The 24,144-nt window shown below is 41.7% G+C and overlaps 1 protein-coding gene across 1 annotated transcript in view; it reads left to right on the top strand.

Moving 5' to 3' along the window:
• Positions 1 to 24,144, top strand: part of LOC101664179 (zinc finger protein OZF-like) — a 111,550-nt gene that overhangs the window by 80,823 nt on the left and 6,583 nt on the right. The window contains exons 6-8 of the mRNA XM_045286247.1: positions 14,181 to 14,239; positions 16,051 to 16,177; positions 16,441 to 16,536. Coding sequence (XP_045142182.1) covers positions 14,225 to 14,239; positions 16,051 to 16,177; positions 16,441 to 16,536 — 238 coding nt within the window. The 5' untranslated portion in view covers positions 14,181 to 14,224. The remainder of the gene's footprint in view (positions 1 to 14,180; positions 14,240 to 16,050; positions 16,178 to 16,440; positions 16,537 to 24,144) is intronic.

The raw sequence follows: 24,144 nt of genomic DNA, 5'->3' as shown, positions 1-24,144 counted from the left end.
GGCTACAACAGTTGTTGAGAGATTTTTAAAAAATTATCCTTACATGTGATATTAACGATATTGTTCTGTAATTTGAGCCTTCTTTCTATAATTTAGCTCAGCTTTCTTTGGAAGGGGTACAAATATGGATCTCTTCCAGTCAGTTGGCCAGATAGCTGTCTTTGAAACGTCCTGGCATAGACTAGTGAGTGCTTCCATTAGCTTGTTGTAACATTTCAATTGCTATCCCATTCATTACTGGAGCCTTGACTTTGGCTGGCGCTTCCGTTGCAGCTCGAATTTCTTCCTTCAGTAGCATTATTTCTTGTTCACAATGCTACCTTTTGAAATGGCTGAATGTCAACTAGTTCTTTTGGTTCATTGACTGTATTCTTTCCATCTTCTTTTGATGCTTCCTGCATCATTCTTTACTTTGCCTATGGAATCTTTCGATCTTGCAACTCAAGGCTCATTTTTTTTCTCAAGCTCTTTTAGAGTGTGTTCTTCCTGTTTGGTTGTCTTATTCTAGGTGTTTGCACACGTCTTTATAATATTTGGCTTTGTATTATCAAGCTGCCCTTTGAAATTTTCTGTACATGTCTTTGATTTCATCATTTCTTCCATGTGCCTTAGCTACTCTATGACTAAGAGGAAGTTTCAAAGTCTCTTCTGACATCTGCTTTAATCTTTTCTTTCTTTCCTGACTTTTCAATTACCTTCTGATTTAAGTGGGATTTTTTTGTAGTTTTTTTTTTCTTTTGGTCATTTTAAAAAAAAATCATTTTATTAGGGGCTCATGCAATAAGTGTGATGTTTTGATGTATCTCACAACTCATTAAGTCTTCTGTCTTTAGTGTTCAATGCATTAAATCTGTTCAAAATTCAGGTGGGATAGAGTCAAGGTTGTACTTTGGCTCTTGTGGACTTGTTTTAATTTTCTTCAACTTGAACTTGAACTTACATATGGCCAACTGATGGTCTGTTCCCCAGTCAGCCCCGGTCTGATGTTTCTGTTGCTACGAGTTTCTGTAGTGTTTTTTTCCCATAAATGTAGTTAATCTGATTTCTGTGTATTCCATCGGAAGAAGTCCATGTGTATAGTTTCTTTTTGTGTTGTTGAAAAAGTATATTTGCTATGAAGAAATCATTGGTCTTGCAAAATTCTATCCTCTGATCTCCAGCTTCATTTCTGTCACCAAGACCATATTTTCCAACTACTGTTCCTTCCTCTCTGCTTCCGACTTTTGCATTCCAATCATCAGTAATTATCAAAGCATCTTGATTGCAGGTTTGATCCATTTCAAACTGAAGACACTGGTAGAATTAATCTATTTATTTATCACTCTTTGGTAGGGCACATGTTTGAAAACTCTGATGTGAAGAGTGGGAACTTTATTTTGTTAAAAATGAGAAGACAACATTTTATTTTGCAGAGGAAATACTTGATTTTTTTTATTTCATCCTATTCTTGATCCTTGCGCAGCCTCTTCTAATATATATGTTCTGTACATTGCCTGGTTTTACACCATCTTCACAATTTTTGTAATCACTGTGTCAACCCATCTTATTGAAGGTCTTCTTCTTTTTCTCTGACCTTTTACTTTGTTTTTTCCTCTGACCTTTTACTTTAAAGGGAGACTGGTTTCTTCCCATAGCATGCCCTTTATGAGGCAAAGTCTTGTCATCCTTGCGTCTAAGGAGCATTCTGTTTGTACTTCTTCCAAGACAGTTTGGTTTGTTCATCTGGCAGTTCATGGTACTTTCAATATTCTTTCCAACACAATAATTTGAGCGCATCAATTTTTTCCATATTCACTTTCATATGCATATGAGCTGACTGAAACCCCCATGACTTGGGTCAGGCACACCTTAGTCCACAGAGTGACACCCTTGCTCTTTAATACTTTAAAGAAGTCCTGTGTAGCAGATTTGCCTGATGTAATGCAGAGTGGGATTTCTTGAATGCTTCTTTCATTGGCACTGATTGTGGATCCAAGCAAAATGAAATGCTTGACAACTTCAGTCTTTTATCCATTTATTATGTTGTTGCTTAGTAGGCCACATGTGAGGATTTGGGTTTTCCTCACATTCATCCATACTGAAGATTGTAGCCTTTAATTTTCATCAGCAAGTGTTTCAAGTTATCCTTGCTTTCAGCCAACAAGGTCGTGTCATCTGTAGAGTGTTAATAACCTTCCCTTCAATCCTGATGCAATGAATTCGTTGCATAGTCTACCTTCTCAGATCATTTGCTTAGTATACAACCCTGACACACACCTTTCCTGACTTTAAACCTTGCAGTATTCCTTTGTTCTGTTTGAACACTGCCTCTTGTTTCATGGACAGGTTCTGCACGAGCACAATGAAGTGTGCTGGAATTCTCATTCCTCACAATGTTACCCACTGTTTCTTAAGATCCGCAGAGTTGAACAATTTGGCATAATTGATAAACCCTAAGTAAACATCTTTCTGGTATTCAGGTATTCTCTGTTTTAAGCCAAGATCCATGTGATATCAGCAATGATATCCTTCCTGCCACAGCCTCTTCTAAATTCAGCTTTAATATCTGGCAACGCCCTGTTCATGAACCACTGCAGCCATTTTTGAGTTCTCATCAGTAAAATTTTACTTGCGTGTGAAATGATATTGTTAGACATCTTTAGTACTTGTCTTTGGAATGAACACAAATATGGATTTCTTCCAGGGAGTTGGCCAGGTAGCAGTTTCTGAATTTCTTGCCATAGAAAAGCAAGTACTTCCAGTATTTCCTCAGCTTCTTGAAACATTTCAATAGATATCCCATCCATTCCTGAAGTTTTGTTTTTAACTAATGCAGGTTGTACTTCTTCCTTCATTACCATCAGCTCTTGAGCACAAGCTACCTCTTGAAACAGTTGAATGTCTTTTTCACATTCAGTATTTTTTGATGCAGTGATCCGGTGTATGTCAGGGGAAACCAGCCCCTGACAAATACACAGGTGTGGTAGGTGCAATTGTATGGCTATAATATATAAAGATTATAGTAAAGCCATAGAGAATAACAGAAATAGAAGAGAGAGTATAAAGGAGTCAGGCACATTTCATAGTGGCACGCTCACCTCAGCCCTGCTTGGTGAGGAGAGGGAGGGAGGGACCTGAGGGGAGGAGGGAAGCAGGCAGAGAGAAGGAGGGGAGTCCAGAGGGGAGAGAGCTTTATTTCTAATCAAAGTTTATATGTACTTGGGAGCATCCAAGCCCCCCAGATTACAGGTAATCATATGTGTCACAGGAAGGTGTTGTACCACAGGCAATATAGCAATGGGAGGGGGACGATCTAGGGGTGGATTCACAATGGGAAGAGGAAGGATTAGAGGTACACTTGTGACAAGATGGGTGGATCCTAGATTCAAGATGAAGCTTAACTCTGATTGTCACTGAGCTGGTTTAGCCTGTTCTGAGCTCTCCAGGAGGAAAGCAATCTACTGTCCTTAGCAGCAGGGAGTGAGCCCCACCTATGGTGGGACAGACAATAGGATCTGGTTGCTCTGAATGGCTGAATGCTTTCAGGGAGCATATCTCCAAGCAGCAAGCAGCCTTTTAGGTTTGGCATATATTTGAGGGAGACGAGCGAAGGAAAATCCTCTTTATATTGTACAGGTGTATGCCTTCTATCTTCTTTTGACGCTTCCTGTAGACGTCAATAGTTCAACACAATTGTGGCTTGAAGTTTTTCCTAAATTCTTTCAGCTTGAGATATGCTGAGTGTGTTATTCTAAGCTCCAGGTCTTTGCATCTTTTATTATTAACCTTTACTTTTCTTCTTGTGCGCCCCTTTTAATATTCTCTTCAGCGTTTTAACTTTATTATCTCTTTTATTTGCTTTAGCTACTGTATAATGAAGAGCAAGCTACGTAATTTCTCCTGACATCCACTTTGATCTTGTCTTGTCACTACCATTTACTTTCTTCATACATGATGTTCTTGATGTTATCCCATAGCTCACCCGTTCTTCGATGATTAATGTTCAATGAATCAAGTCTGTTCTTGAGCTGTTCTAGAAATTCAGGTGAGATAGGCTCAAAGTCATATTTTGGCTCTTGTGGAGTCATTTTTAACTTTCTTCAACTTTAACCTGAGCTTGCATGTAAGCAATTGATGATGTGTTCCACAATTAGCCTGGCCTCGTTTTGACAGCTGATTTTGAGCTTCTCCATTGTCTCTTCTCCACAATGCAGTCAATTAGATTACTGTACATTCCATCATGTAAGGTTTATATATCCAGCCAACACATCTGTTGTTGAAAATAATTATCTGCAATAAAGAGCTCGTTGGTTTTGCAAAATTATATCATACAATCTCAGTTTTGTTTCTGTCACCAAGGGCATATATTCCAACTACTTCCTCTGTACTTCCTGAGAGGTCAACACTGAGACACTGAACGGAGATAGGATTGAGACAAAGAACGTGAGGTTAAGAGCGGCTTTATTAGGGTAGGGAAGGAGCTACCCGGAGGGAAGGGAGAGCAGAGAGAGGGACAGGAGCATCTGGAGCTCCTGGGCAGTTCCAAGACCCAATGAGGTGGGTCAGGGAAATTGCAGCTTGTTGGTGAGGCGGTGGGAGATATATAGGGCTCGAACTACGGAGGTATACGTTGACAACAAGAAGGGAGATATTTTTGCTTGCAGCTGCAGGACCTTGAGTCAGGATGTGATCTGTGGGAAGTGCCTTTGTTGTTTGCCAACCTACTCCCTGGAGTGCTGGGACAGGGCCTGCACAACCTTGGTCTGGAGAGATAAGCTCCTTGGAATGTTGGGGCAGAAGGTGCAGACTTTGATAGGTCATTCATCCTCCAGAGAGGCTGGAAATGGGGGGCCTTGAAGTTCTATTTTCCCAAGGAGCTGGAGAGGAGATGGGGGCTGCCTAGTCTGGATCCAGCCCAAACATTTCCAACTTTTATATTTCAATCACAAATAATCATCATTGCATCTTGAGTGCATATTTGATCAATTTCAGACTGAAGAAGTTGGTAGAATTTTTCAATTTCTTCATCATTGGCTTTAGTAGTTCCTGTGTAAATTTGAATAATAATTATATTATACTTATTTCTTGTAGGTGTATAGAAATTACTCAATCACAGACAGGATCACACTTCAATATAAATCTTGAAATGTCCTTTTTGATGTGATGCCTGACATTCCTCTTGAGTGTCATTCCCAGCATAGTAAACCATATGACTGTCTGATTCAAAATGACCAATATCAGTTTATTTCAGTCCTCTAGTGCTTACTGTATCAATCTTCATGTGTTCTTTCATTTTGATGACTTCCTATTTTCTAGATTCACACTTAGTGCACTGCACATAGGGATTAGTAATAGATATTTGCAGCCGTTCCTTCTTCAGCTAATGGAAAGCTTTAAGACCTGCGGGTCAGTATGGATGACTATGCTTTGAGGAGGCAACTCTTCCCCGGTCCTATGTTCAGTGCCTTCCAGCCTGAGGGTTCGTCTTCTGTCGCTATCTCAGACAATGGTATGCTCTTAGTCATAAGGTTTTCAGTGTCTAATCTCTCAGAAGTTGACAGGTTATTCCTTCTTTTAGTGTTTTTAGGCTAGAAGCTCCACTGGAACCTGTTCACCTTGAGTGACCTTGGTGGTATTTGAAATGCTGGACCCCCACTATCGTGATCCCAATTCTACCTTACAAACCTGACTAGACCAGAAGATATACACTGGTACAGATAGGGACTAGAAACACAGGGAATCCGGGACAGATGAACCCCTCAGATCCAATAATGAGAGTAATGATACCAGGAGGGTAAGGGGAAGGTAGGGGAGAAAGGTTGGAACCGATCACAAGGATCTATATATAACCTCCTCCCTGGGGAATGGACAACAGAAAAATGGGTGAAGGGAGACGTCGGACAGTGTAAGACATGACAAAATAATAATAATTTATAAATTATCAAGGGTTCATACAGGAGGGGGGTTGGGAGGGAGGAGAAAATGAGGAGCTGATACCAAGGGCTCAAGTAGAAAGCAAATGTTTTGAGAATTATGGTGGCAATAAGTGTACAAATATGCTTGAAAATAAAAAGATGTATTCTATGATGAGGGCAACAAATGTATAAATATGCTTGACACAATTGATGTATGTATGGATTGTGATAAGAGTTGTACGAGCCCCTAATAAAATGATTTAAAAAAAATAAAACAAACAAACAAAAAGAAATGCTGGAGACTTCCTACCAGTATCACAAGTCAGGCATCATATGACCAACTGACAGATAAGTGATGACATGGTATTCTTAAAGTACAATAAACCATTTTTGAGTTAATTGTTTATTCCACAAACTTAGTAGTATATTTCTGGGTTTAATTTTCTTTTTACTTTAGTAGATCCTCTGTGTACGTTTTCAAAAGGGATTTATATGAAGTTAAACATTTGTGGCCTTATTTTTCTGATGATATCTGAGTTGTAGTCAATTGTAGTTGGGGGGAGGAAGCGTTAAAGAACTAGAGGAAGGTTGTGGGTTTCATTATTGTTATACTGAACCATAAGTGACTCATCTCCCTACTACCCCTCTGCAAGGTATGTCCAGTTGTCTAGAGATGGGCATTGGGTCCCCATCACGTGCCACCCTCAATGACGAGGATATGATTTTCTCCCCGCCTTTGGTTTTTGAAGCCTGGTCCCTTTGGCCCTTCATGATCACACATGTTGGTGTGCTGCTTCCATGTGGGCTGGTCTGATACTGTTACTGCCGGTTATCCCTTGGCCCCAGGAACAGAGAGGCAGAGTCACCGCTGCCTTACAATACAATGCTGGACGATGAGCCCCTCGGGCTGGTAGTTCTCCAAACCGTGCTGGGGGAAGAGCCTAGTGCTGCAGACAGAGCAAAACTTTCAGGAGCTTCATTGATTGGTGTGGTATAATTCAAAAATGAGAATGAACAGTTGCAAATATACATTAGTATTTTTAATGTGAATGGATGAATCCAGAAAAATCGGAAGTTGTCAAATGAAATGGAGCCGTTGAAGATAGGTATCCCAGGCATTAGTGAGCGGAAAGGGCCTGGAATTGACTATTGTGGATTGTTCAATCACATAATGTGCTCTGCCCATAAAGAACAAGAATAGTATCATATTCTTGGTCAAAAGACCATGTTAAGCTCTGCCCCGAAGTACAATGCTATTAGTAATAGGGTACAGCCATCTGCTGACAAAGAAGACCAGTTAATGTGTCTATAATTCAAATTCATGTACCAACCACTAGTGCCAAAGATGAAGAAATGAAAGGTTTTTACCAACTTATGCACTCTGAAAGTGATCACTATGCAACCGAGATGCATTGATCATTACTGGTCATTGGAATGCAGAAGTTAGAACTAAAAAAAAAAGGATTCCTAATTTAAAAACATGACTTTGATGATAGACCCACCACCAGAGGGCATATGATAGAATTTTGCAAGACTAAGGACATTGGAAATAGAGTTCTATATTGTCAACAATATATTGGCAATTGTACATGTGGACCTACCGGATGGGAAAGACAGGAATCAAATTAATTATATCTGTGAAGAGATGATGGAAAATTCAATTCCCATTACAAGATTCTTGCTTGCTCAAAAATAAAAAAAAAACAAAGTCGCCTCCACACACAACCCCCCCCATTGTCTCAACAGCAACTTTTTTCAAATGCAAATTTCATGATACTGAAGGCAATGAGTGGGGCTTACCTTTTCTAACCCTTCCTTCCAGGTAATTCCTAATACTAATTTAGCAGCTGCAGTTGTAAAGGCAATGTGCTAACAAGTGCGCTCTAATCATTAATAACATCCAATATTCATTTCTATCTCATATTATACCAATAGCAGTATGTAGGAAAAATCAATATAATACCAGCACTGCCAAGTCCTAAACACAATTCCTTAAAGTCAATTGAAGTCCTTTCTTACCCCATCATATGCAATATGCCCCCAGGACGCTGGAAACATGGAACCAGAACCAGGCCGTTCTGACTGACCAGCATGGCCTTTGCCTCAAGAGTTCACGTTTTCCAATCCCGAGCCAAAATCTAACATCCATTACATTCATTTGCTCAATTTCAGGTAGGAATAACTAAAGATTGAGAGGTTGAAAACGGAGGATAGGGCCACGCACCAGCCAGAGGAAGGCCAGGGCAGCACAGAGGCCCCTCCTGTCGGTCCCGGGTCTTTCAACGCCAAGATGAGAGGTTGGAGATGGAGACAGGGAACAGAGATAGAATTTAGCCAGGAATGTGAAGTTGAGAAAGATTTTATTGAGGCAGGGAAATAACTCCCGGGAGGGAAGGGAGAGCAGATAAGGAGGAGGGCATCTTGAGCTCCCTGACGGGTTCTGAGACCCAACAAGTTAGGTCAGGGAAATTGCGCCTGGCAGTGAGGCAGTGGGACACATATAGGGCTCGAGCTAAGGACGTGGGTACTGATGAGGGGAAGGAAGGCCTTCTGGTGCCGCAGTGGCAGGGTCTGAGTCAGGATGTGGTCTGTGAGTAAATCATCCCAGAACGCTGAGGGAAGGGCTGTACAGACCCGGCCTGGAGAGATAAACTCTTGGATTGCTGGAGGCAGGGACTGCCCAGTCCAGCTCTGGCCTTGAGAGGCCGGGGTGGGGGTGGGGGTGGGGCGGGCGGGTCGCACAATCCAGCAGGCTATCTTTCAGGAGAGCTGGGGGAGGCGTCTGCATGGTCCATGGTCCGGCCCAAACAAAGATAACTTCTAAGAATCAGAAGTTTCATTCCCTATATCCTTTCCAGATAACCCTTCCTTCCAGATAACACTACATCTGACCCTTGGCTATCCAAAGAAGAAAAATCCAATTCCATTTAATTACCAGAGGGCAGACAAGCCTTCGCTCTCTAGGTTCAAGATTTTTTTCCTCTAGTGCACCACTCCACCAGAACCATACTGTGTTAGGCCAGGTTGTCTAGAGAAACAAATCCAGTGACATTCATCTATGTGTAATAAAGAGCTTTATATGGAGAAGTAGTTGTATATTAAGAAGGCATCCCAGCCCAGTCTAACACAAGTCCATATGTCTGATCCTAGTCCAAAGTCCTTCTTTCAGACCCACATAGCCACATTCTGGTGATACAGAATGGTGAACCAGAAGATAAGAAGATCACAAGCCCGTGGGGCAGAGCCCCACGGATCCAAAGTTGATGGAAACATGGCAGGATGCCACCAGCTCTCAGGATTGTCTCCAGAGTCCCAGAAAATGGGAAGGCAAAGGGGCAGAGAGAGAGGGGGGAGGATTCCAGTTTAACCCACTTTTAGGAAGACCACACCCCCAACATGGCATCATCAATCTGTGACCTGATTGACGGGTTGGGTTCCAGCCCTACACTTTTATACATCTTCTCATTGACATAAAATCATCTAATTACTGCACCAACATATGTGGGGAGAGGAGGGTCCCCAACAAATCATCACAGGTCTGGTAGGCACAATTGTGCCGCGATAATCTGTGGACAGATTGTAAATAATAAAGCACAGAGTGGTATGCATCTTTAATGTGGACTCCGTTGACACTACACTTAGAAGATTCCTTGTTTTAAGACAAGCCTTTAAGATCCCAGATGCTGGATTTTCTGATAGCTGGGAACCATCTGGCTTCCTCACCAGACTTTGCTATCGCACCCATATCTTCAGTAATTGGGACAACATTGAGCAGGGCCATGTCATAAGATAGAATTGTTCTTAGATTTGACAGGTAGCTAGATTAGGCATAAAGGGGCATTTCTCCACCAAATGCCTCCCTAAACGAAAATTAGTTGACCATGGTACACAAAAGGGGTGTCAGAGAAATTAGGCACACATTAGACACCTGTGGGAAATCCAGAGCTGATCATGGCAGACTAAGGTCAGTCTTCACAGGTCAAAGTCACAGGTGCGCCAGAATTTAGCCAGAGGGAGTGGCAATACCCTCAGCCACGCCCCCTCAAGTAATTGCGGAGATAAAAAGGCAGGGCCCAAGGGTAGTCGCTTTCTTGGCGTCTCCTTGCACGTGGGTTTCCGCAGTCTCGAACGGGTGGCCTTTCACGTTTTCCAGAAGTCGCGAGTACTTGCTGAGACTGTAATCCCGGACACGCCCCGTTCCCGTTTAAGAGTTACTTGGATTTAAAAAGTGCTGCTTCTGCCGCGTGAATTCTTTCAGCGTTGAGAACCAAGGTAAACCATCCTGGAAACCTAACACTTGCGGTCGGAATCGGATGGCTATCAGTGGGGTTTTGTCTGCTCCTTTCCCACTTCTTTTCTCTTTGCTGCATGTGTCGCAGTCCATTTGTTTGCCTCGCTATGATAACGGATCATTTCCCCCTACGGCGGGCGCACTTCTGGGCAACGGCGGCATCCTGGCCGGGAGTGGGGATGGTCTCACTGACCACTTACAAACCAGTTACTGAGAACACCTTTTCTGGGGCACTATCTCCAAAACAGATCCTATCTGTGCCATAACGTTTTTAAAATTTGAGAGTTTAAATTCTGCAGAGAATATCCTGTGATGAGTGCTGACTTTATTAGCAAATCCCCAGCAGTATTTAATTCTAAGGCAGGTTCCGGGGAGGTGGGTTCCAGAGTAGGTGATTTGTTTGGTGCCAGCTTTTCCTCGTGAAGGAACTGATTGTCTTGCAAGTACATTTCCCTATTTTTATTTATAAAGCGCACGTCTGCTGGAAGGTATAGCATTTTCTTTGAAACAGCATCTTGAACATTATTCGGCTTTTGTTATAGAACCTATAGTTAAAGGCGCCCGCACAGCACCTAGGTCCCAAAGGAAGCGGAAACACATTTGAAAGCAAACATGACGTCACATGAACGCGAAGGCTCACGGGAAGTGTAGTCGAAATTCCACTGGAATCCTATTGCACGCTGGGAAGGGTCTTCCGGGGTCCACTGCGCATGTGTCCCGCCTGCCCCGCCTCTTTATTTCCGCCTGGGTAAGACGGATCTCTGGTGCAGTGGCTAGCCTTTGGCTACGATCCCCGTGGTCCTGAGTTCAAGACCATCAGCCGCTCTGCGCGTGCGAGACGCCGGTCGGTCTACTCCCGTAAACAGTGACAGTCTCGGAAACCCACAGGGGGCGCTATGAGTCAGCCTTGACTCGATAGCAGTGGGAGGATGTTCTCGCAGCTTCCGGCTGAAGCCACGGGGATGGTGAGCGTGCCGCCTCGTCGTCCGGCTCCGGGTTTTCCCAGGAAGGTGTAGCTGGTGCCCCCGGAGGCAGGAGCGGGAAGTGCCGCGTTCGCAAGCCCTAAAGCTCAGTCACCGGTCACCAGCGCCGAGGGAAGCCACCTAGGTACGAGGCAGGAGCCGTCTGAAAATGGTGATAATAATGGTTCGTGGTATGACCGTGAGAATAAGTTACCACTTGTAAGGTAACTATAGCATCTTGGCGAGTGCATTTATAACCTAGTTCCCGTTTTTTCTAGTCCTCTGTTGTCTCAAATGATCTCGATAACCATCCTCTTTCTCCGTGTAAATAAACCATTCAGAAAGGCTTAGAAGGGTGAAAACAGACCAAATGTCACAGATCTGAGATAAGTTGCAAATGCAGGTAACTGCTCCTGATTTCTTGCTCTTAAGATCTCTGCCCAAGTCCCCAGCGATGTAAATACAGGCAGCACCTCACCACGTGCCAGGATACCCTGGATTTCTGGTGCCTCGGCCTTGGAGCAGACCTCCACTGCACTGCCCGGGTCATTTTTGTGTCGTGCTATCCAGTAGAGCGCCTCAGCGGAAACCAGACTCGTGGCCGAGGAGGAGATGCCGACTGAGAGCCACTCTGTAGAGCTACCTCTCTGGGCTTTACAGGCGCAGACAGGCTCACCTTTGCCCCTCTGAGGGACTAGTGGGTTCAAACTGCCGACCTGGCTGCTAGTAGCCCACTTTATTATTATTTTTTACTAGCAACAGTAGAAACAGCACACAAAAAGGCACACGTGGGTTGAAGACCTGGTGTCCAGCAAAAGCATAACCAACCAGATCCGATAAAAACTGTCTCTCATCTTTTCTTTTTCTTGATCTGAAGTGCTATCATACTATGCCTGTCTCCACATGTGCCATCTCGAGATAGTCTGAGACTCCCTGTAGTCTGAACATTTACAATCACAACATGATAGTACTGTAAGAGATCTTGCGCTGACTTGCCAGCCCTCTAAAATTAAGCCTGAAATTAATGACTTTTCTGGAGGGTCAAAACCAAGAACAAGGAAAACCCAGTGCTGTGGACTCTGTCACAGCTCAGGTGCCAGGGGCATGTTATCACAACGTCTGGTAAAGCTGTAGCAATTTAGGATAACAACTTTAAAATAGCTTCTGTGTCAAAAACCATGCCTTAGTGGTTTGTTTGTTTTTTAAGGTATTACTGTGTTTGGTTTAACTCAGTGTTTCCCAAAGTCAGGGGTATTGGCCCCTTAAAGGGCACTGGAATGATCTGGTGGGAGAAGGGCTGCAAAAGCAGTTACCTACACTTGATCCTGGATTATGGACTATAGGATAGTTTTTAACTGCAAGTGGGCGCTGATTAATTTTTTTCCTGATTTGGGAGCAGTAGGCTAAATAAATTTTGGAACTTATTTGTGATCTAACTCATGGGTTCCTAAACTTATTTGGCCTTATTTGGGAAACACGTGTCTAACTGAAGGCCTATTGTCTACATACTATTAATAGGAACTAGACTGATAGCCTTTTTGGATAGCATGAATTTGCTGACAGGATAGGATTCCATCTCTAGAAAGGTTGGTGATTCTCCATGCCCCTGCAGAAATTCGAAGCCCTCTGCTCCCATAAAGATTTGTAGCCTCAAAACCCATACAGAGTACTTCTACTCTGTCCTGTAAGTCAGGATCCACTTGGCCACAGTGGGTTTCGGGTTTAGTTTGGGTTAAGATGTTACCTCTAAGATACTTTACCAAGTACCTGCTAATTATAGCATGACTGTCAAATGCACTATATATTTTAAACCTGCTATTAGGAGCCCTGGTTCCCCATTGGACTGCAAGCTGCAATATCAGCTGTCATCAATGGCTCTGGGAGAAAGACGGGGCTTTCTACTACTGTAAAGAGTTAGTCTTGGTCATAAAGAGTCACTGTATGTTGGCATGGAGTCCATGTCAATGGGTTTGATTTGGATTAGGAGCCCTGGTGAATAGAGGTTAAAATACAGGACTGCTGAACACAAGGTCAGCCGTTTGAAACCACCCGCTGCTCCTCAGAAGACTAAGCTTTCTGCTTCCAGAAAAAATTATAGTCTTGCAGTTTTACCCTTTCATGTAGGGTGACTATAGAATTAAGTTCAAGGTGGAGTATCACAATTAGGGAAGAACCCTAGTGGGGCTATTGGGCAAGGTTTGGACTGCTAACTGCTAAGGTCAGTAGTTCAAACCCACCAGCCATTCCTCAGGAGAAAGTTGAGGCTATCTGCTTCTGAAGAGATTTGCAGTCTTAGAAATCCTATATACAGGGTTGCTATGAGTTGGGATTGACTCATTGGCAGTGAGTTTTTGGTATAAAAACTACCTGTTGGGCTGCTAAGGTGACCAGACGTCCCGCTTTTGGGAAAGAATGCATGACAAGCTAGGGAACGGTCTATTTGGTCCATATAGACATTTTTAATCATGAACCCCCCCTCCCCCCCACCGGTCAATGGTGTCCCACTTTAAATCTGGTCACCTTATGCTAAGCACAAGGTCAGTGGCTCAAACTCACCAGTCATTCAAGTGGTGAAAGATGCGGCTGGCTGCTCTTGTAGAGATTTATGGGCGAATCCCAGACAGAACAGTTGTCTGTCCTAAAGAGTAGCTCTGAGTTGGAGTGTACTGATGGCAGGGGGCTTAGGGTTCTAATTGTTACCTCATTTGATCCTCATAATCACCCTTTCTCAGTTAAAATCTTATTTTTTTTTAACCAATTGACTTGTTTTTGTATAATTCTTTGTTAATTAGCAAGAAAGGTACAAATTATTAATAAACTAATAAGAAATTCCTAAACCCAGTAAGAATGCAAGGACAAATCTACAAGGTCATAATAAAACTGCTGTATTTTCTGCCCCTCCTCAAGGGTCAAAGGGACATTTTTACACGGGGAATCCTTTCCTCCATCTGGTGTGGTGAAATTTTTAGGCAAATTGTTATAGGAGTTAACTGAGTTTCTCTGACAGCAACATTTTCTTTTCCTTCTCCCCAGCTGAACCTTCATAGTCCTGTACAGTATCTCAAGAGCAGCAGAAAATGAGCAAATCTTGGGTGAGTTAATGTCATAACTTTCCTTTATAGTAGTCTTCAAAGGAGTTTAAGGGGTCCATGCATTAACACAGTAAAATGAACTAGAAATGGATCAGAGTCTTCTGACAAGATGTCCTTGTTAGGTGCCATCTTGTCACTTCCAACCCTGTGTACAACAAATGAAACGGTGTCCGGTCCTGTGCCATTCGCACAATTGTTCTTATGCTTAAATCCATTGTTGCAGCCACTGTGACAGTCCATTTCATTAAGAGCCTTCCTCTGTCTTCTGATGCCCTCCACTTTACCCAGTTTCATGTTCTTCACCTGGGACTGGTCTTTCCTGACAACCTATTCAAAGTACATGAGATGACGTTTCACCATCGTTAACACTAAGGAACATTCTGACTGTACACTCTCCAAGACAGACTGGGTTACTATATTGACAGTCCATCATATTTTCAGTATTCTTCACCAACACCACAACTCAAATGCATCAATTCTTTACATGCATATGAAGCAATTGAAAATACCATGACTTGGGTCAGGTGTACCTTAGTCTTCAAAGTGACATCCTTGATTTTCAACACTTCAAAGAAGTATTGGGCAGCAAATTCACCTAGTGTAGCGCGTCTTTTGAACGCCTGACTGCTACTTGCATGAGCACTGATTCGTCAATATTTTCTCCATTTATTTTTTCCCCCTTTACATTGTGTTTTAATCCACACCGAAGGCTTCAATCCTTGATCTTCATCAACAAGTGCTTCAAGTCCTCCTCACTTTCAACTAGCAAGGTTGTATCATCTGCATATTGCAGGTTGTTAATTCTTTCTCCAATCTCGATGCCTCATTCTTCATATAATCTAACTTCTCTGATGATTTGCTCCAGATGCAGATTGAATAAGTATAATGAGAGGATACAACTCTGATGTATACCTTTTCTGATTTTAAGCCATGTAGAATTCCCTTGTTCTATTCACACAACCTTCTCTTTCTCCATGTACAAGTTGCACATGCACACAAGTGTTCTGGAATTGTGTTCTTCTTAAGGCTATTCATGGTTTATTTTGATCCATGTACTCAAAATACATTTGTGTAGTCAATTAAACACAAGTAAACAGGCAAAATAGAAAAGAACAAATGAATATCATATCAAATAACGGCATGTGGTTTGATGTAGAGTCACAAGATTATTTCTGAGTTGCCTGGTAGCCAGGAAGGTAGTCACACAGAAATGTTAAAGGTAGACATTGTGAAATGAATGATGCTTTTAGATGCCATTGCCTAATAGTGAACCTTTGTGCCACAGAATGAAACTGCCCAGGCCTGCCAGCCCTACATCGTCCTCATAATTGTTATGCCCTGTGTTAGGCTAGGTTTTCTAGTGAACAAAGCCAGTGACACTTAAACATGTATAAGAAAGCAATTTATATTAAAAAAGTAATTTATTTGGAGAAGGGCCCACACAGCTGCAGGGTGCGCCAGCCCAGGCCTGGTTGAGTTCGTGGGTCGGATGCTACACTGACTCATGCAGCTACCAGGTGGACACACCAGGAAGCGGGAGGAGGGACAACCACAGAGCAGCATCGGCAGAGTCAAGTGCATCCAAGGTCAACATGCAGACCTTGGTTTCCAGGGGTGACAGGTCATAGGTGAGCTGTGCTAAACCTTTTTATCTAATTGAGTAATTATAAAATATAATATCAAATTCAGCCCAAAAGAGTTATCTTTTGTAGCTATTTGTTTGAAGAGTGAATTTGATAATTAGGCTTAAAATGGCGTTTTCCTTGACACTTGTTTCTGAACTCTTGCTCTTGACTATAATTATGTTACAGGCATCAGTGTCCTTCGAGGACGTGGCTGTGGAGCTCACCCAGGAGGAGTGGCAGCACATGGGCCCTGCCCAGAGGACCCTCTATAGAGATGTGATGCTGGAGAATTACAGCCACCTCCTTTCAGTGGGTGAGCCGACCTTCTATGGTACTTCCTGTAGAATGCATTTTATTTACTTTCCCTTTAAATGATCAAAACAGGTGAATTATTCAGAGATGTCAGTGTCAGTCTTTTGATCTAAGAGTCTAAGATGCTGAGCCATTTTGAGCCACAGATACAACATTTTTGTTGTCATCTACCTGTGAAAAAGTCCAACATATAATTTACCGCTTCCTTTGACATTCCTAGAGTCAATTTTCTGCCTTCTGAAGTCAATTTCCCCCCATTTACAGGGTATTGTACTGCCAAACCAGAGGTGATCCTTAAGTTGGAACAGGGAGAAGAGCCATGGTCCTTAAAGGAAGAATTGACAAATCAGAGCTACCTGGGTGAGTTTCTAAACACTTGACAAAAGGAACCCTGGGATAGTATATTTTATAATCCAGTAATCCAGATTAACACATAGTCAACACAAATTATGATTGGAGGAGGTGAAAATAGAAAGGAAGCAGGAGTCAGTATTGAATATATAATGTTATTTGTAGGAATCAGTACTGAATATATAATATTGTTAAAGCTAACAATTTCAGGAATTCTGAAAGTTGTAGTTATAAGTATTCCTACAGCAAAAATAAAGTCATTTTAATTATCTAAAGTAAAACACGGTTACTAAAGTATATTTTATGAAGCCCTACAAACAGTAGAATACAAAAGTTGCGTAATTCTTAATTTTATCGGGGGCTCGTACAACTCTTATCACAACCCTTCCACCCATCCATTGTGTCAAGCACATTTGTACATTTGATGCCATCATCATTTTCCAAACATTTTCTTTCTACTTGAGCCCTTGGTATCAGGTTCTCATTTTTCTCTCCGAGCCTCCCTCCCTCATTAACCCCTGGTAATTTATAAATTATTATTTTTTTCATGTCTTATCCTGACTGATTACTCCCTTCACCCACTTTTCTGTTGTCCATCCCCCAGGGAGGGATAGGTTTGTCTGACTATCAAAAATATAAGTGATTGAATGAACTTGATTGAATTAAATAGAAAGATATCCCTAAATAAGTCACAGAAAGAATGCAAGTGCATATGTCAGTACTTTCTTTTTATTGCTGAATAGTACTCCGTTGCATGAATGTACCACAGACTTTTAAATTTTCATTTAACTGTTGGACATATGAGATTTTACATTATAACCAAAGCTACCGTGAACTTTCGTGTACATGGTGTTGTGGATAGATAAATACTGAATTCACCTGGTTAGTATTTAGGTCACGATGGGTTACATTGTCAGTATATTTAAATTTATAAAAATTAGAAAAATATTAATTAATTAAAAATATAAAATTATTAGAATAATTAATGCATTTCAATTATCAGTTTATTGACGATTTACCTTTCTCTATCAGTGCTGGTACCTGGTTTTGCCAATCTTTGATTTAAACCATTTTAATAGGTGTGTAGTATTTAGTCTATGCCTCTGTTAGCCTGTGTTGTGTAGAGAAACAAAACTAGTGAATGAATACACACACACACACACACACACACACACACACACACACACACACACACACACGAGCTTTATCTCAAGAAGTAATTCTGTATCAAGAAGGCACCCCAGTCCAGTGCAGCTCAAGTCCATAGTCTGATGCTAGCCAGAGCCCTCTTCAGACGCATGTAGCTGCTGGCCAATGCTTCAGAAAGGTCAAGTAGGATGCAGGCAGGGGGATCACAGGCCAGGGGGTGGTACGGAGTTGAGTGGATCTAAGGTTGGTGGGAACATGGCATGGCAGTTCCCTGAAGGCAGAGAGACCCCCAGTGAGGAGGAAGACAGAGAGGCAGAGAGACAAGTTCTCACTATCTCTCTTACTAAAAGATCGTACCCCGAAGAAGGTATCACCGATAGACTGGATTCCACCCCTACACTTTCACCCAGGTTCAAGTGGGAATAAAAACTAACTGCTACAATGCCTTAATTTATATTTCCATAATGTGTTGAATGTGGGCATATCCATTTGTTTACTTGATGACTGCATGTTTTCCCCGCTAAGTTGCCTTTTCATACCATATCTTTTGTCCATTATTGTTTTTGTTTCCTTTTTGTTTTTAATTTTAATAATTTCTGTTTTCTGGATGCGAGTCTTTAATTAGATATACTACCACCCATTCTTGTTAAACCAGTTCTGCCTCAGTGACCCTACAGGACAAAGTCGAACTGCCCTTCAGGGTTTCTAAGACTGTAATCTTTTTTTCCCTTCTTTTTGACAGTTTTATTGGCACATAATCCACATTATACAATTTAATAGTTCAGTCATACCAGGAATTGTACAATCATTACCACAATCAATTTTAGAACATTTTGCCCCCCCCCCCATGATTAAATTGCTTTTAAAATGAATTGTGTAATCAATCAGTTTTAGTGCTCCCTCCCAAATGCATTCAGTTTATTCCTGATATCCCCTATAAGCCCTTGCATCAGTTATTATCTTTATGCCTCTACTTCTTTACTTAACAAATCAGAAGACCTAACAGAAACAATATAAAGCAAAAAGATAAAATGGGAAGGATAAAATAATAATAATATAAAGATAAAAATACAAATAATAAGAAAAGACCACCATCAATATTTTAAAAGTCAGGGAAGCCATTTTTGTCAGGGAACAAACAAGAGATACTTGCACCTAGCACAAATTCAGCTGGGTCAAGAGGGAGGTCTGACCAAGTATCAAGTTTGATCCAGCATAATCAAGGTTACAGTGATTTCTCTCTGATTGTATGGTTGGTCTGAGACCCTTGCCCGTGGCTAGAGGGGATCTGCCAGTGGCTTGATCTGACTGGGTACTTTGCAGATGGGATTTTGGCTCCCACTGCCCTCTATAGCCGTCTACAAATTGGGTGTTCATAATTTTAGCTCGGATATTTTTCCCTCGTCATATTTGCATTTTACTGTCATCATCTTTGGTTCACACAAGCTGGAGTGCTTCTTCAGTGTGGACTTCGTTGGCTCCGCCCTCAAATGGCTACTTGCTTGAACACAAGCCTTTAAGACCCCAGATACTATTGATAGCCGGGCACCATCTGCTTTCTTCACCACACTTTGCTGTAGCACCCTTTTATTCAGTGATTTCAGGATCATGTCAGAATTAACTGTGCTTGGAGTGGGGCTAGAGTTAAGTAGGAGCCCAGAATCCATCTGCTTGTCCAAGAGATATGCGTGACTGAGGTTTACTTGGGTGGTCATATTATGACTAAATGAAAACCCCATAAGACCATCTACATCAACAACAGCAACGAACTAACCAGCAAACAAAAAAACCAGCAAAAGGCAGGATAACAAAATCGCAAATTCACAAAAGAGCTAATTGTCAGTCATCCCTCTGTGCTATAAGGCAGTTGCCCTGATGACATCTTCATTTTCCCGGTGACAGCACTCCGGACACTGTCAGCATGAGGAGTCTGCGTGCGAGTACAGTTCCACCCTGAGGCCCAGCCTGTTTACCCTAAGTATGGGGATTGGGGCCAGGGGCAAACTTCTTGGATCAATCTTCCAAGTGCATATCCCTGCCCAACAGATCAAAACCTGCCATGTCACTGCGAGTGTACTAAATAAATATATGGTGATTGTGCGTTCCTATCTATTGGACACCCACCGAGCTGTGGTTTTAACCCAAGGTCTAGTGGCCACCACTTCTGCCTTCCTGGGGCAACCACTCTGCTTCCCCTCTCTTCTGAGTACCCCAGTCCTTGGTCTAAGGGTGCAGGCAACTTTGAGGCAGGGCTCAGTTCGTTCAGTCAGGTCTCTATGCTAAGACCTTCTGGTGTAATGTAGCCCCTGCATTGTGCCACGCTGTCTGCACGGTCAGTGTCCAAGGTATGTCATCATGCCATGGTTCACCGAGGATTGGGTAGAAACATTCATAGAGTCTACCGAGGAATATAAAATCTGGTCCATTGCCCTGCTAGGTTCCCCACAATCATTGTTTTGCATCCCTTCCCGATTTGAGGTTACTTCTCCCCGGTCATCCACCAAACTCAACAACAGAACTACCAGCATCTCCAAAAATGTAGACGCTCCTTTCCCCTGGTCTTAGCTTGCCGACAAGGATCTCTTAACCATTCGTGTGTGTGTTGTGTAGCCTCAAGTGAATTGTCCTCTCCCATTTCCCCCCTCTTAAAGGAGTGACCCCAGAAAATGTGAGGTCTCCTCCAAGTTGGCTCTTGAGAAGTGCTCAAAAGAGGTGATGTGTGGTTCATGGCTGGTAGGTACCTTCTCCCCTTTTGTTCAGGAATGGGTTCCTAAGATTTATTTACTTGGTGTCTCTCCTTATAGTGGTTGACTCATACAATACTTGTCTTTTTGTGTTTGACTAACTTTACTCAGCATAATGGTTTCCAGGTCCTTCCATGTCAAGCGGTGTGTCGTGCTTTCATCAGTTTTTTTAGGAATGCAGAGTATTCCATTGTGTGCATAGACCGTAGTTTCTTTACCACAGTCTTCCACTGTTGGGCATATGGACTGCTTCCAGGTTTTTGCTATTGTGAACTGTGCTGCTATGAACATGGGAATGTTTACATCCACTCGTGTTATGTCTCATTTCTTTAGGGTATATGCCTAATAATGGTATTGCTGGATCATATGGGATTTAACTTTAAGTGTCACCATATTGTCTTCACAGTAGCTGTATGCACCTAAAAGTCCACCAACAATGTATGAGTTCCAATCCCTCCACATCCTCTCCAGCATTTGTTGTTTTCTTTTTTTTTTCTTCCTTTTTTACAATTGGGCTAGCATGGTCGGTGTAAAGTGGCATCTCATTGTGCTTTTAATTTGCATCACCCTGATGACTAGTGATCGTGAGCATTTTTTCATGTGTTTGTGAGCCGTTTGTATTTCCTTTTTGGTGAATTGTCTGTTCGCATCTATTTCCCATTTCTTAATTGGGTCTCTTGTTAATTTCTTATTGAGCTGTTGTAGAGTTCTTTATATTTGGGTAATTGGCCTTATGTCCAATGTGTAAGACTAATCTTTATGGAAGTAGGCGGCCATGTCTTTCTCCTAGAGAATGGTTGGGAGTTTCAAATCATCAATCTTTCAGTTAGCAGCTCAGCACTTACCCACTGTGCAAGTAAGCTAACCCCAAACCAAATCCATTGCCCTAGACTTAGTTCCAACTCAGTGGCCTTCTTTCTGCAACATAGGGTTTGCAAAGTTGTACAACTTTTTTTTTTTAATCGTTTTATTAGGGGCTCTTATCACAATCCATACATGCATCAATTGTGTAAAGCGCATTTGTACATTCATTGCCCTCAGCATTCTCAAGTAAAGTTGTACAACTGTACAGAAGTTGTCTATCTACCTTATTCTTCTCTAGCAGAGCAGCTAGTGGTTTTGAACTACTTGATTACTACTTGATTAACAGCTGAATGTTAAGCCCACTGCACCACCATTAACTTTCACATCACTGCCATTGATTCAGTGCTGACTCACAGTGACCCCTGTGAGTTTCCTAGATGGTTTCTGTTAATAGGAGTAGAAAGCCTAGTCTTCCGCGGAGTTGCGGGTGGTTTTGAACTGCTGGCCATGTGATTGCAGCCCAGTATGTAACCACTGCACCACCAGGGCTCCTGACTGCCATTAGGGCTCCTTTAATCAGATACAGAACTTGAATTTTAAAAAAGTTTTATTGGCATATATTTCATATGTCAGACACGTTAATGATTCAGTCATATTAAGAAGGTTGTGCAATCATCCCCACAGTCAGTTTCGAACATGTTCTTCTTGCACTCTGTTAGCTCCTCATTTCCCCCTAATCTCCCCTGCCATGCCCTGAGGGAACTATTAATCCAGTTACTAGATTTAGTCATCCTGGATTTCATATACAGAAAAGCATACAAAAAACAAACAGGAAGCAACAAAACATTTTTTATACTCTTGATCAGGTGTGTCTTTTGTCAGGTAGAATTTTATAATTTTGATAAAATCCACATTTTTATAATTTTATTAGTGGTTTTTTTTGGCCCTTTAGTTTTGCTTGCGTAAAAGTTGTTGCCAAACTGAGCATATTGCAGATATCTTCCATGCTTTGATCCTTTTAAAATTTATATTTCTATAATGTAGTATGTGTGTCTAGATGTATCAAAAATAGAAATAAACATCCAGTCATTTCAGTACCATTTGTTGAAAGGCAATCCTTTGTATTTTCTTTATGCTTAAAAAGAACCATCTGCCTGTATTTGTTTCTTATTTCTAGCTTCTGTGTAATTTTCTTTTTTTTGCTTCTGTGTAATTTTCATTCAACTATATATCTTTATTTCTACCAGTACTGTAGTGCATTGATTAGTTTGCTTTATGTTAATTATTGAAACCAGGTGCTAGCAGTCCTCTAACATAAGTCCTCATCTTATGTCAGTTTTTAAAACATTGCTTATTATCTGTAGACAATTGGACATTCCCTTACAGAAGGTTCACAAGGAAGAGATGAGCCAGTCACAGTGCAGTAGAGCACCAAACATACAACTTTCCTCTAGTTCTCTAATGGTCCCTCCACCCCCTACTATTTTGACCCCAATTATACCTTACAAATCCAGTGAGACCAGAGTGTGTACACTGGTACAAATAAGAGCTCACAATATAGGGAATGCAGGACTGATAAACTCCTGAGGACTAATAATGAGAGTAGTGATACCAGGAGGGGAAGGGGAAGGTGGGGGGAGAAAGAGGGAAACCAATCACAATGATCAGTGTATGACCGCCTCCCGGGGGATGGACAACAGAAGAGTGAGTGAAGGAAGACAGCAGTCAGTGTAAGACATTTAAAAATATATATATAGAAATTTTCAAGGGTTCATGAGGGAAGGGAGCGTGAGGTAGGGAGGAATGAGCTGATACCAAAGGCTCAAGTAGAAAGAAAATGTTTTGAAAATGTTAATGGCAACATATGTACAAATGTGCTTGACACAACGGATGTATGCGTGAATTGTGATAAGAGCCACTAATGAAATGATTAAATGTATATATATTTCTTAACAATAGTTAGAAAAAGCTTACTGGGATTTCAATTTGAATTTGAAAGAATGTGTAGATCTAATTGAGGAGACCTTTTTACCATGATTTGGCTTTTCAACTTATACATCTTACAAATATTTTTATTGCATTTTTCCCTAATACTTTGGTTTAATGTTATTTTCCATGTTACTATTTCTGTTGTTTCAAATCTTCACTTATTCATTGTGGTCACCCAGGTACTTAGTTTACTTGAGATCTTGACTTTGTGTTGGTAGCCTTGGAAAAATCGCGAGTGTGCAGAGCTTTTTGCTAGCTCTTTCTGATTCTCTCTCCACTCTTTCCCTGTGTCTCGGTTTCTTTTTCTTGCTCATTGCACTTCCGTGGGCTGGCTGTGCGGTGTCGAGTACAAGTGGTCAGAGGTGTCATCTATTTATTTTACAGTTATGTAAAACTGCGTGCCTACTGCGGAGTATCTCATTAAATGTATTCTTTCCCTTCCTGCTCGGTGAGAGTTTTCACATTGAATGGATGCTGCATTTTCCCAAATTCTCTTCTGTTATCAATTAATGTCATCATGTAAGTTTAATTCTTCATACTGTGAATATAATAGATTATATTCACTGACCTTGCAATTTTGAAATAGTTGTGTGTTCTGTGATGAACTCCAGTACAAACATAGGAAAGTATTGCTTGCATGGTTTCAGTTCATACGTGCACTGTTTATTGAATGGTATTTCTCTGATCAATTGATAGCTACAGACAAGTTCTGTCAGTAAAGCACTGTCTTAGTCTCACAAAAGTGCCTTTAAAAACAAACAAACTAAAAGGGCCACTCCAAACATTGGCTTCTGAGGGGATCTGCTGGGCCACAGTCATGACAGCTGTGTTTTGGGATTCCAAAGAGGTAACCTTGATATTTTCTTGAAGGGTAAGTAGGAGGAACACAATTTAAATCCTTGAGGATGCCAAAGCTGCCATTTTGACATGT

The sequence above is a fragment of the Echinops telfairi genome, unplaced genomic scaffold, assembly GCF_000313985.2.
Source record: "Echinops telfairi isolate 266 unplaced genomic scaffold, ASM31398v2 ScPeMD7_1;HRSCAF=3_0, whole genome shotgun sequence".
NCBI lineage: Eukaryota > Metazoa > Chordata > Mammalia > Afrosoricida > Tenrecidae > Echinops > Echinops telfairi.
Note: the sequence above shows the minus strand (reverse complement) of the source record. Positions and strands in the feature narration are given on the sequence as shown.